Source organism: Camelus bactrianus, chromosome 23 (genome assembly GCF_048773025.1).
Source record: "Camelus bactrianus isolate YW-2024 breed Bactrian camel chromosome 23, ASM4877302v1, whole genome shotgun sequence".
In the NCBI taxonomy this organism is placed as follows: domain Eukaryota; kingdom Metazoa; phylum Chordata; class Mammalia; order Artiodactyla; family Camelidae; genus Camelus; species Camelus bactrianus.
This window is the reverse complement of record NC_133561.1, coordinates 30,423,138-30,437,469: the sequence shown is the minus strand read 5'-3', so window position 1 is coordinate 30,437,469 and position 14,332 is coordinate 30,423,138. Positions and strand designations below refer to the sequence as shown.

The 14,332-nt window shown below is 42.3% G+C and overlaps 1 protein-coding gene across 9 annotated transcripts in view; it reads left to right on the top strand.

Moving 5' to 3' along the window:
• The window catches only part of SRGAP2 (SLIT-ROBO Rho GTPase activating protein 2), a 235,209-nt gene that overhangs the window by 193,164 nt on the left and 27,713 nt on the right, over positions 1 to 14,332 (top strand). For all 9 annotated transcript variants that reach the window (XM_010963263.3, XM_045522821.2, XM_010963262.3 and 6 more), the window contains exons 14-16: positions 1,879 to 1,939; positions 13,136 to 13,213; positions 14,119 to 14,253. In XM_010963263.3, the coding sequence (XP_010961565.1) occupies positions 1,879 to 1,939; positions 13,136 to 13,213; positions 14,119 to 14,253 (274 nt within the window). The remainder of the gene's footprint in view (positions 1 to 1,878; positions 1,940 to 13,135; positions 13,214 to 14,118; positions 14,254 to 14,332) is intronic.

Here is a 14,332-nt window from a genome sequence, read left to right as displayed (position 1 = left end):
ATGGCTACAGCTAAAACTTCAGACCCAGGGGAGGGGCCCAGGCAAACCTGTGAAATGAGCAGAAAGCAATTAAGAACCCAGTCTGTCCCAAACGTCGAAAGCCCTTTCCAGCTAGATTTACCATCACTCTATGCCTCATCCCTTTCTTCCCTGTAAGTGAGTTATTGTGCATTTAGCTGCATTACAAAACCCTACCGGTTTTCAGTAATGTTTGGTACGCACACCTGGCTATATTTACTGAGCTCAGGCGCATGGCGTAGTGACATGCTCCGTCTTGGGGGAGACTGCCTGGGTTTGAATCCTGGCTTCCACTTACCAGCTGTGTCACCATAAGCAGCTACTTCGGCTCATTCAGCCTTCACTTCCTCATTGGTCTTCACTTCCACTTACTTGGTCAAATGAAGATAATAATAATACACACCCCACAGGGTTGTTACCGGGACCAGTTCATCTAAAGCACTTAGTACCTGGGCCAACACCCATGTAAATTCCTCTGTAATGGTAAGCACTCCATTCATGTGCCAATAGGAAATATTACTCTCTTCACCACCAGTTCCCCTCCCCAGTTTGTAGATGCCAAATTAAGATCCCAAGAAGTTAAATAAATGACAGGGTTGTACAGCAAAATGGCTGAGCAAAGATTGATATCTGGGAGGCCTGCTTCTTAGTTTTGCACCAATTAGACTCCACTGTTTCCAAGAGTTTCCTAAAAGTTTCTTACTTTTTAAAAGCTTTTTACCTTTTCTTACTCTTACCTATTACCTTACAAACCTCTTTTCTTCTTCTTTTTTTTTTTTTTTTTTCTTCTTTAATGGATGTACTGAGAATCAAACCCAGGACCTCACACACACTAAGCATGTGCTCTACCATTGAGCTATACCCGCCCCAAACAAACCTCCTTTCTGATGCTCCCATTGGTTCGTTCTGCTACCTTCCACTGATATTAACTGAGCACCTGTTATGTGAGAGCATCACGGCCAGCACCGGACACCAAGAACTGACATGAAATCTGCCCTGTGGAGCTCAAGCTTTAATGGTGACAAATGCAAACAGATACTCATACCCACACAGTTAAGTCACAGTCAGGGTGTGAGGGCCAAGTGCAAGGTGCTGAGACCCTGTAGCCAGCGATCCTGATCTTAACTGGGGACTCTGGAAAAGCATCCCTGAGAAGTGACACTGAGACCCTGGGGGTAGGGGTCCGGGGGGAGGAGAGCATTCCAGTAGCAGGAGCAGTTCCTGCAAAGCCATGGGGAAGGGAGGACTTACTGAGAAGCAGAAAGAAGGCCAGTATGGCTGAAACAGAGACGGAGGGGAAGAGCAGAAGGAGACAAAACTGGTGGCAAAGGCGGGACCCTGGACACGCAAGGCTGGGTACAGAAAGTAATGAGAAGTCTCTGAAAGAGTTTAGCCTAGAAAATAAATGATGAAATGTGCACAAAGATCACCTAACCACATATGAAAGAAGAAAAACTGGTTTGGGGAACGACAGTGGTGGGAATGGAGATCTTGATGGATTGGACTGGGTTGGTGGCAGTAGAGATGGAGAGAAATGAGTGCATTTGAGAGATATTTGGGATGCAGACTTGACACAATATATGTGTATGGATGGTGGATTGAATAGCTGGGGGTGGGGCACTGGTTTGGAATAAAGGATGGTCAGTTCCATTTGGGACGTGCTGAATTTAAGGCTTCTGTGTGGCATTCCAAGTAGATGATGGTGCATGTGCTTTGGAGCTTGGAGGACAGGCCGGATGCTTCTTTGTGGACTGGCCACTGATCCTGCCGAGACAAGTTGCACACAGTTTGGCCCATTTTCTCTGACCCTGGGCAATCTCTGTTTAAAGATTCTAATGTTGTGTTTCTCTGGCTTTTCAGGATTCCAGCCAGGCAATTCCTCTGGTGGTAGAAAGCTGTATCCGGTTTATCAGCAGACACGGTAAGCAGGATCCCTGCCTTGCCCATATTTGTGCGGAATTGGGAGGAACTTCCAGGAATTCTTTGTTGAATAAGAATAGAGATTGACTTCCCATCCTGACAGTCTGAGAAAAGGAATAAAATCTTACTTGTTCACATAATGTTTGCTACCTCAAAATGGCCACATCTAGACATTGAGGACAAGACAGCATATAAATTGACCCCAAAATGCCTCAGCCACTTACCACACTTCCCTTTCTAGCTCAAGAGTGACTTCTAAATTATAGCTGTTATGAGAGTAGGTCTAGCTGGCCCAATGTGGTGACAGCAGTTTTCACCATTACTCACCGCCTTTGCGTGTATTGGTATGTCCCACTGCACAGCCTTGACCATATGTCACATTGGCTTTCCGCATCAGACTGCTTTGAAAATCAAAGTCCTCTTATAATGTTACATTGACTCCTAGTCACATCCAGTTTGGGTTCTGGTTTGGTCTCACTGGATACAACATCACCAGAGCTCAGTTAGTAGCCGATCTTAAAGTTGTAGCCAACATTTGAGAGTCTGCAGGGACTGGCTCCTTCTAAGTTGAGTTACTTTATCTTCTGTTTAGATGAGGCTGAATCTCATAAACTCCATTCCTCACCTGCTCCTAGGCTGATTAGACAGAATTTCAGGAAAGAGATGAATAGCCAGAGAATCAGTCTTCCAAGTATAAGCATATTTAGAAAGTGCAGCTATCTGAGCATGCGTCATGAAGGTTTCTAGCATCAGAAATTGTTTTTAGTTGCTGTCCTATCTAGTTAGAGGAAGCGTTGACAGAATGACCTTCTTGGAGCTAAGGAGGTGTGCAGTTGATCGCTGGTCTCAATTCAGAAACACCCATTCTCTCTCCCTTCCTCTCCTTCTCTCCCAATAAACTGGGACATTGCTTGGGTTCTTTTTTGGAATAGTCATTATTTTAGTATGCTTATGACTTATCCCATTCTAATTAGCTACAATTTTTTCACCTTATCTCCATTCATTAGAAGTAACAGCATTGTATAGCCGTATATTGAGCGGTCAACAGATACCTGTCAAGCCCCTGATCAATGCTGGGCGCCGTGCATTGCCAAATAGGAAAACCAAAACAGGACTAATACGCTGTTCCTGTCTTTACTTGGTTTTATGATGCAGTTGGGAGAAAATAAATAAGCAAGTAAAAAGTTAAATAAAAAGATAAGCTGTAATGGTTCATTATAGCAGTATAAGAAATTTCACGGGATGGTGATGCTTAATGGTCAAGCAGTTGGCAAAGGTAAGTCCAAACTAAGTTCAGGGGAGGATGAATTATTTGTGCCTAAAGAACAATAGGGAGAGGAGAGTCTGAACTCCAGTTCTTTCATCCATACCTTCCATCATTCATTCATTCAATAAATACATGTCTTCCTTGACTTCTAGTGGGATTATATCCCAATAAACCCATCGTAAGTTGAAAATATCTTAAGTCAAAAATGCATGTAATACACCTAACCTACTGAACATTATACACAAATATGTACAGCTTAGCCTAGCCTACCTCCAACACACTTAGAACCCTTGTACTAGGCTACATTTGGGCAAAAACATCTAACATAGAGCCAGTTTGATAATAAAGTGTTGAATATCTCACATAATTTATTGAGTACTGGACTGAGAGTGAAAAACAGAAGGGTTGTGTGGGCACAGAATGATGGTTAAGTGTGTCGGTTGTTTACCTTTATGTTCACATGGGAGCTGCGGCCCTTGACTGCTGCCCCGCATGACAAGAGAGTTCTGTACCGCATGTCAGTAGCCCAGGAAAACATCAAGATTCCAGACACAGTTTCCGCTGAATATGTATCGCTTTTGCACCATGGTAAAGTCAAAAAGTTGTAAGTGAAACCATCATAAATCGAAGACCGTCTGTATAAATATTGATTGCTCACTGTGTGCCAAGAAAAAGTTCCTTCTCTTCCTCATGAAACTTACATTCTACCGAAGGACCAATAAATAAATAGTCAGTTGATTGGTCGATAAATAAACAAATCAATATACAACATGTCAGACGTTGGTGAGTGTCATGAAGACAAGTAAAGCAAGGTGAGGAGATGGAGAACAGAGAAGGGATACTGTTCTAGGTGGGTTGTTCAGGGAAAAGGCCTTGGGGTCACCCACGGAGGTGACATTTGAGCAGTCCTGAAGAAAGTGAGGGAGTGAGCCACAGGGGTATCTGAGGGAGAGTGTTTTGGAGAGTTAGGGAGAAGGAACATCGAATGCAGAGATCCTTGGCATGTGCGAGGACCAGCAAGCAGGATTCTAGTGTGGCTGGAGCAGAGTGGCAGGAGATGAAGCCAGAGGCCAGATTCTTTGGGTTTTATCAGCTAAGGTAGGTGTTTGGATTTCATTCTGAGTTGGAAAGCTACTAGAGAATTTTGAACAGGGAGCGATCTTTCTAAAGGATCCCAGGCTGCTGCGTAGAGATAAGGCCATAGGAGGCAACAGGAGGCTACAGCAGCAGCCCAGGGAAGACGTGGCAGTGGCCTGCACAGGGCATTAGCCTGTGGGGTTGCGGAGAAGTCGATGGGTTCTGGATAGGATGCTGTGCCTGTCTCTGCCCCTGTACAGGCGCAGTACATGAGGAGACCAAAACTTAGCAAATGTCTGTGGTGAGACTCTTGGGAAACAGGTATGCTTACATATTGCTGATGGGAATGTAAAGCGGTACAACCTTCCTGGAGGGGAATTTGGCAACAACTCACAGAACTATATATGCACTAATCTTCTGTCCCAGCCATCAGGGATTTACCTTCTAGGGACTTACCATGAAGATACATCTCCAAAAATAGGAAAATATATATGCACAGTATATATGCAGCATCATTTGAAATTGCATAGTATTAGAAGCAACCTAAATACCATATGGAGAGGAATTGATGAATAAACTGCAGTATATCCACACAGTGGAATCCTATGCAGCTACAAAAACAAAGAATGAGGAAGATCGCCATGAAATGACATGGAGAGATTTCCAGGATACATTGTCAAGTGAACAAAACAAAGTACAAAATGGTATCTATAGTATGCTGCCTTTCATGTAAAAAGGAAGGGAATATAAGAATATACATGTGTCTTCTCATATCTGCAGGAAGAAATGCAGGAAGGATGAATCCAGAAACTAAGATGTGATTGGTTATCTACACAGATGGGTGGAAAAGGGTGAAAAGAGTCAGAGAAGGGGAAATGGGAGGGGAGTGACATTTTCCTGAGGACTCCTTTTTGTGTAATTTTGATTTTTAGAACCACATTGGTATTTCCCATACTCAAAAGATAAATAAACAAATACATAAAACAAGGATGTGGGTAAAACCCCAAATGGAATACAAACAGTAATAAATAAACCTAACTGTGTCACAAATGAATAACATAACCACATTGAGATGATAAAGAAGAAAGCAATCTAAGTGTCTGGAAAACTGTATTTTGATTATATACTAGAAATCTAACAACAGAAAGAACTGTAAACAAATATTGTACAGTAGTGGGTAATTTTTTTAATCACAGGGTTGTGAGCTAGTAATTCTGAAACCATTTTATTTGTTTTTTTCTCCTCTGTCTACTTTTTGTTTTTTTATTTTTAATTTTTTTACATTTTTTATTGAGTTACAGTCATTTTACAATGTTGTGTCAAATTCCAGTGTAGAGCACAATTTTTCAGTTGTACATGAACATACATATATTCATTGTTACATGTTTTTTTTGCTGTGAGCTACCACAAGATCTTGTTATATGTTTCCCTATGCTATTCAGTATAATTTTTTTTATTGATTTATAATCATTTTACAATGTTGTGTCAAATTCCAGTGTAGAGCACAATTTTTCAGTCATACATGAACATACATATATTCATTGAGACATTTTTTCTCTGTGAGCTACCATAAGATCTTGTGTATATTTCCCTGTGCTATACAGTATCATCTTGTTTATCTAGTCTACAATTTTGAAATCCCGTCTATCCCTTCCCACCCTCCGCCCCGTTGGCAACCACAAGTTTGTATTCTATGTCTATGAATCTATTTCTGTTTTGTATTTATGCTTTGTTTTTGTTGTTTTTGTTTTTTAGGTTTTTTTTTTAGATTCCACATTAGAGCGATCTCATATGGTATTTTTCTTTCTCTTTCTGGCTTACTTCACTTAGAATGACACTCTCCAGGAACATCCATGTTGCTGCAAATGGCATTATATTGTCGGTTTTTATGGCTGAATAGTATTTCATTGTATAAATATAGCACATCTTTTTTATCCAGTCATCTGTTGATGGACATTTAGGCTGTTTCTATGTCTTGGCTATTGTAAATAATGCTGCTATGCACCCATTTATGGCGACCGCATGGCATCCGCCTCCCGGGAGCAGGCTGACCTGGGGATGTGCCTGGGGCAGCAGAGGCCGCCCCCAGTCCCTGCTGCAGGAATGAAGGGGAGAAACTGACCAGCTCACCAGGGGCAGCTCCTCTCTTCTTGCGGCTGCCCCAGGTTCGCAGGACACTTGTTTCCAGGTCAGTGGGCTCCCGGGAGGCAGGCGCAGTGTGTTCAGGGTGCGGCTGCGGGGAGGGGTGCTGCCCCAGGGGGAGCAGGGGGACTTGCTCCCGTCTTCCCCCAGGCCTATCCTGGGAGCAGCCTTTGCCTCTGCTTCACAGGACCCATGTCTTCATGTCAGTCTGCTCCTGGGAGGAGGGCGCAGTGCAGTCAGGGGGCAGCGTCAGCGGCAGACAGGGACTTTAGGAGGACTGGGCTCTGGCCTAGGATAACAGCTCTCCTTTCTAATCTTGTTTCCGTCAGTTGGTGGCTGTAGTGGCTTTTCCTTTTAAGGTTATGACCAGATACTGAACATAGATTTCTATGCTATACAGAAGCATTTTTACATATAGTGGCTAGCATTTGTAAATCTCAAACTCCCAAATTTATCCCTTCTCGCCCCCTTTCCCTGGTAACCATAAGATTGTTTACTAAGTCTGCAAGTATGTTTCTGTTTTGTAGATGAGTTCATAGTGTCTTTTTTTTTAAGATTGCACATATGAGTGATATCATATGGTATTTTTCTTCCTGTTTCTGGCTCACTTCACTTAGAATAACAATCTCTGGGTCAAACCATGTTGCTGCAAATGGCATTATTTTATCCTTTTTATGGCAGTGTAGTATTCCATTGTATAAATATACCACATCTTCTTTATCTAGTCATCTGTTGATGGACATTTAGGCTGTTTCCATGTCTTGGCTATTGTAAATAGTGCTGCTATGTACATTGGGGTGCAGGTGTCATTTTGAAGTAGAGTTCCTTCTGGATATATGCCCAGGAGCGGGATTCCTGGGTCATATGGTAAGTCTATTCCTAGTCTTTTGAGGAATCTCTATACTGTTTTCCACAGTGGCTGCACCAAACTGCATTCCCACCAGCAGTGTAGGAGGGTTCCCTTTTCTCCACAGCCTCTCCACCATTTGTTATGTGTGAACTTTTCAATGATGGCCATTCTGACTGATATGACATGATCCCTCATTGTAGTTTTGATTTGCATTTCTCTTATAATTAGTGATATTGAGCATTTTTTCATGTGCCTATTCATCATTTGTATGTCTTCCTTGGAGAATTGTTTGTTTAGGTCTTCTGCCCATTTTTGGATTGTGTTGTTTGTGTTTTTTCTTATTAAGTCATATGAGCTGCTTATATATTCTTGAGTTCAAGCCTTTGTCAGTTTCATTTGCAAAAATTTTCTCCCATTCCGTAAGTTGTCTTTCTGTTTTACTTATGGTTTCCTTTGCTGTGCAGAAGCTTGTAAGTTTCATTAGGTCCCATTTGTTTATTCTTACTTTTATTTCTATTGCTTGGGTAGACTGCCCTAGGAGAACATTTTTGAGATGTATGTCAGATAATGTTTTGCCTATATTTTCTTCTAGAAGGTTTATTGTATCTTGTCTTATGTTTAAGTCTTTGATCCATTTTGAGTTTATTTTTGTGTATGGTGTAAGGGAGTGTTCTAGCTTCATTGCTTTACATACTGCTGTCCAGTTTTCTCAACACCATTTGCTGAAGAGACTGTGTTTATTCCATTGTATATTCTTGCCTCCTTTGTCGAAGATTAGTTGACCAAAAGTTTGTGGGTTCATTTCTGGACTCTCTATTCTGTTCCATTGGTCCATATATCTGTTTTGTACCAGTACCATGCTGTTTTGATGACTATAGCTCTATAGTATTGTCTGAAGTCTGGGAGAGTTATTCCTCCAGCCTCTTTCTTTTTCTTCAGTAATGTTTGGCAATTCTAGGTCTTTTGTAGTTCCATATAAATCTTACTATGATTTGTTCTAGTTCTGTGAAAATGTCCTGGGTAATTTGATAGAGATTGCATTAAATCTGTAGATTGCCTTGGGCAGTGTGACCATTTTTTTTTTTTAATTTTATCTGTCAGCAGGTTTTATTTTTTTTTTTAACATTTTTTATTGATTTATAATCATTTTACAATGTTGTGTCAAATTCCAGTGTTCAGCACAATTTTTCAGTTATTCATGGACATATACACACTCATTGTCACATTTTTTTCTCTGTGAGTTACCATAACATTTTGTGTATATTTCCCTGTGCTATACAATGTAGTCTATTCTACAATTTTGAAATCCCAGTCTATCCCTTCCCACCCTCCACCCCCCTGGTAACCACAAGTCTGTATTCTCTGTCTGTGAGTCTATTTCTGTCCTTCATTTATGCTTTGTTTTTGTTTGTTTGTTTGTTTGTTTTTGTTTTTGTTTTTTAGACTCCACATATGAGCGATCTCATATGGTATTTTTCTTTCTCTTTCTGGCTTACTTCACTTAGAATGACATTCTCCAGGAGCATCCATGTTGCTGCAAATGGCATTATGTTGTCGGTTTTTATGGCTGAGTAGTATTCCATTGTATAAATATACCACATCTTCTTTATCCAGTCACCTGTTGATGGACATTTAGGCTGTTTCCATGTTTTGGCTATTGTAAATAGTGCTGCTATGAACATTGGGGTGCAGGTATCATCCTGAAGTAGATTTCCTTCTGGATACAAGCCCAGGAGTGGGACTCCTGGGTCATATGGTAAGTCTATTCCTAGTCTTTTGAGGAATCTCCACACTGTTTTCCATAGTGGCTGCACCAAACTGCATTTCCCACCAGCAGTGTAGGAGGGTTCCCCTTTCTCCACAGCCTCTCCAGCATTTGTCATTTGTGGATTTTTGAATGACGGCCATTCTGACTGGTGTGAGGTGATACCTCATTGTAGTTTTGATTTGCATTTCTCTGATAATTAGTGATATTGAGCATTTTTTCATGTGCTTTTTGATCATTTGTATGTCTTCCTTGGAGAATTGCTTGTTTAGGTCTTCTGCCCATTTTTGGATTGGGTTGTTTATTTTTTTCTTATTGAGTCATATGAGCTGCTTATATATTCTTGAGTTCAAGCCTTTGTCAGTTTCACTTGCAAAAATTTTCTCCCATTCCGTAGGTTTTCTTCTTGTTTTATTTCTGGTTTCCTTTGCTGTGCAGAAGCTTGTAAGTTTCATTAGGTCCCATTTGTTTATTCTTGCTTTTATTTCTTCTAGGAGAAAATTTTTGAAATGTATGTCAGATAATGTTTTGCCTATGTTTTCCTCTAGGAGGTTTATTGTATCTTGTCTTATGTTTAAGTCTTTAATCCATTTTGAGTTGATTTTTGTATATGGTGTAAGGGAGTGTTCTAGCTTCATTGTTTTACATGCTGCTGTCCAGTTTTCCCAACACCATTTGCTGAAGAGACTGTCTTTATTCCAATGTATATTCTTGCCTCCTTTGTCAAAGATGAGTTGACCAAAAGTTTGTGGGTTCATTTCTGGGCTCTCTATTCTGTTCCATTGGTCTATATGTCTGTTTTTGTACCAATACCATGCTGTCTTGATGACTGTAGCTCTATAGTATTGTCTGAAGTCTGGGAGAGTTATTCCTCCAGCCTCTTTCTTTCTCTTCAGTAATGCTTTGGCAATTCTAGGTCTTTGATGGTTCCATATGAATTTTATTATGATTTGTTCTAGTTCTGTGAAAATGTCCTGGGTAATTTGATAGAGATTGCATTAAATCTGTAGATTGCCTTGGGCAGTGTGACCATTTTAACAATATTGATTCTTCCAATCCAGGAGCATGGGATATCTTTCCATTTTTTTTAAGTCTTCTTTAACTTCCTTCATCAGTGGTTTCTAGTTTTCTGTGTATAAGTCTTTCACCTCCTTGGTTAGATTTATTCCTAGGTATTTTATTACTTTGGGTGCTATTTTAAAAGGGATTGTTTCTTTACGTTCCTTTTCCCATTGATTCATTGTTAGTGTAAAGAAATGCAACTGATTTTGAACGTTAATCTTGTAACCTGCTACTTTGCTGAATTCTTCAATTATTTCTAGTAGTTTTTGTGTGGACCTTTTAGGGTTTTCCATATTAGTATCATGTCATCTGCATGTAGTGACACTTTTACCTCTTTTTTTCCAATTTGGATCCCTTTTATTTCTCTCTCTTGCCTGATTGCTGTGGCTAGGACTTCCAAGACTATGTTGAATAGGAATGGGGATAGTGGGTAGCCTTGTCTTGTCCCAGATTTTAGTGGGAAGCTTTTGAGTTTTTCACCATTGAGTGCTATGCTGGCTGTAGGTTTGTCATACATAGCTTTTATTATGTTGAGATATGATCCCTCTATACCCACTTTGGTGAGAGATTTTATCATAAATGGGTGTTGAATTTTATCAAATGCTTTTTCTGCATCTATTGAGATGATCATTTGGTTTTTGTCCTTTCTCTTGTTGATGTGATGTATTACATCGATTGATTTGCGTATGTTGAACCACCCATGTGTCCCTGGGATGAACCCCACTTGATCATAATATATAATCTTTTTTATGTGTTGTTGGATTCTATTTACTAACATTTTGGTAAGGATTTTTGCATCTATGTTCATCACTGATATTGATTTGTAATTCTCTTTTTTGGTGGTGTCTTTGCCTGGTTTTGGTATCATTTTATTTGTATTACTGGATTGAGCCAATAAATATATTATCAAAGAAAAAAAACTTGGTATATAGTAGCTGTTCAAAAAACATTTGTTCAGCTAAATTGAACTTTTTCCCCCAAATAGAGACTCAGGGTATTCCTGAGATCCCTAGAGGTTATGGATAAAATTTTTGTACATATACATTTACATCCAGCACAAGATGGAAGGTTCTGTGTGATTTCCAAATAACTTACCCAAGTCTGACTGGCTTTATACTTTAATGTTGCTATGCACCGTGGGAAAATGAGAAAGGTCGTGGAGGTGTCAGGTTGGTTACGTGAAGGCTTACCTGCATTATAGTAGAAAACCCAACTGCTTTTCCCCTTCACCGTCTAGAAACTGACCATTTATTAATGTTCCTACTTTCAGAATCATCAGATTAGATTCTGTCTGTTGAGCAAGAACACACAATAGCCCTTCTAAAGCATAGGTTCTCAAGGGGAAAGGAAAACCAGACAGAAAGGGACCTCAGTGTGCCTCAGGCCTGCTGCCTGGTTTCCAGTAAGCTCTCCTCTGAGCTCTTCCTGTCCTGGGCCCAGGGGCAAAGGCAGCTCGTCCTTGATGGTCCAGTCCACCAAAAAGTACCAAGATGGTCCTCTCTCAGCAAGCTGTTGGCTCCACCAATGACACTAAGCAGCCTGGTCCCGGAGATGACATTTCCTTATATTATACTGTGTTTTTGCCATGTCATGGAGTATGTGACTGTTTCTGTCAGAAACTTGCTGTTTACATTCTGTGTTTACATGGCATTATCTGGCTGTTACATCCATTGGTAACTAATATGGTACTGCTACTTTGGGGTCTTAACATCGCCTGCCATTCTGTGAGGAATATTCTGGAGATTCCCTTAGACGAACAGACAACTTACGTCCCATCACAAGCCAGCGAGTTAAATTCCCCCTGCTTATGCAGTGCTATTGCTTCAGTTGGATTCAGGAGCCAGTCCTGGCCTGTGTGGTTTGCTTCAAAGGTCTAGCTTGTAGAATCCAGTCCCCCTCTCACCTAGAGGGGAGTCCTAAAACAGTGGGCCAAATGTCGCATTATTCTCCTTTGTTTTCCAAACAAGAAAGTTGTTTGAAGATTCCAGATTTTCAAGGGACTTTGACTAAGTACCCAAGGTTGAGCCCCAGGGCTCCTGAGAAAAACTGGGCAGGCCTGATATGGTTAAAGATGCTTGCAGTCCAGCCCCCCAGGCCCCTGCTTCCTGGACCCCTCCCCAGTTTTGCAGTTGCGTGTGTGGCGCTGTCTGGGAGCCACTTCCACGTTCAAGCTGTAGTTGCGTGTATGGCGCTGTCTGCGAGCCACTTCCACATTCAAACTGACAATTGGGATCTGCCCTCTCTGTGCTCTCACTCCAGAAGCCCTGGGTTTGCATCCTGGCCCTGGTTCATATCCCCCATATAACCTAAGGCTGGTCATCACCTATCAGTCCCCTCCCCTAGAAAAGGCTTGCTGGTAACCCCTACCTTACATGCCTGTAAGCACCCAGGCATTTCTCAGCAGCAATCACCACCACGTGCATTAATCTATTATTATTTTTACTCTAACAAAATTCAAAGAGACCGAGTTTTCATGCACAGTATCACCATGTGGCAGTCACGCGTGTTTGCCTTTAGAGTCAAGCTGCGGTCAGGGACCAGTGGCTAGCACAGTGCCTGACAATACTCTCTGTTCGCCTGTCTTTTCATGTCCTCCCTTTTTCATAAGCAGTGAAAGCATTGTCCCCCAGAACAGCCAGATAGTGTTAGAACAGCTAAAGCAATCATGATCTCAGAGCTTACGAAACTCAGATGGTGTCTAATGGCTTGCCTGCCATGCTTCTGGATTGCACCCCTGACCCTGGGGATAAGAAAGTGCCAGGAAGTCACTCCCCTACTTTGCAGTTGGGGACAGAGTCACAAGGGCTGGAGAGGGCAGCTGTCAGCATCAGGAGTGATGTAGCTCTCTCTTCCCTTGAGTCTCTGACTCGGCGCTCTTTCGGCTAATGCCTCGTGTTCGTTCCAGTGACTTTTCCACCATCCTTGTAAAGTCTTTTCCCACCAGCTGGCGGAGAGAGACACTCAGCTAAGCCTGGAGCTGTGGTTGTGAATTTGCCGTTTTTTCTCCCTTGATCACATTTCCCGGTCTTTCTAGGACTACAGCATGAAGGAATTTTCCGAGTGTCAGGATCCCAGGTGGAAGTGAATGACATCAAAAACGCTTTTGAGAGAGGTGAGGAAACAACCTTAAAGATAAGACCAAATGTCTGCCAGCCCCCTGGGAAGTGGGCGCTACCCTTCCTTCCCTGAGAGGTACCCAGAGGTCAGCAAGCCAGCTTGCATCCCCGTTCAGCCCAGCCCCTTCTCTCTGGTAGACATCCCCTCACTAGATATGCACCAAGACGCCAGGGCATGTCCCTGTTTCCTCCTTCTCAGCCCCGGGCATCCTGCCTCTCTCCTGAGGATGATCTGCCCAAACCCCAGAAGGTAACTGTGGTATCTGGGCAGTTGATGGCTATATGCGGGACCCTTGGTGGCAGGGCGAGTGCGCCTGCTCCATCGTAGCCCATTTATTATCTTGTGGGTTATTAAGGTAATGGGCAAGCTTCGGCAATTTCCGTCACCCTAATGGATATATATAGTTTCAATTTGAGGTTGGTCCTGTCATTAAATCTAATTACACCTGATATGAAATCTTCCATTGGGAGCCCCAGCATGATTGTTCTCCTGTAAGTAGGTGTCCTTTGCCACAGGCCAAGAGAAGTGAGAGCTAGTCAGAGGGGCTGGCCTCCCTGGCCTCGTTTCCCTCCCCTAGGGGCTCAGTCCCAGCCTGCTTTCAGGATTCTTGTGACAGAGCCAATTGCTGTGTCCCATCCCCAGCCCAGAGGGAATGTCCCTGAGCTAGTCTGGCACAAGTAAATTTATCTTAATGGACTCTTGTGGCCCTGCCCTCTGCCCCTGGGGCCCCTGTGTCTAAGCAGTCCTTGCTTTATCTGGTCACCCTACTCGTGGCCTCCATGCTGGGCAGAGAGCTGATGGACTGTGATGAAGACCCCCTTCCCTACCACCTCTGCTCCATCCTGTGTGTTTTTACCTCTCTCACTCTCTTTCCTTTTTGGGGGGTTTGCTTATCCTCAGGAGAGGACCCCCTGGCTGGGGACCAGAATGACCATGACATGGACTCTATAGCTGGCGTCCTGAAGCTTTACTTCCGGGGGCTGGAACACCCTCTCTTCCCCAAGGACATCTTCCATGACCTAATGGCCTGCGTTAGTAAGTATCATCCCAGAACACCTCGTAGCAACAGATATGAAATTTCCACCAGGTCTTATTTTCTCGTAAGCTTTCCAGT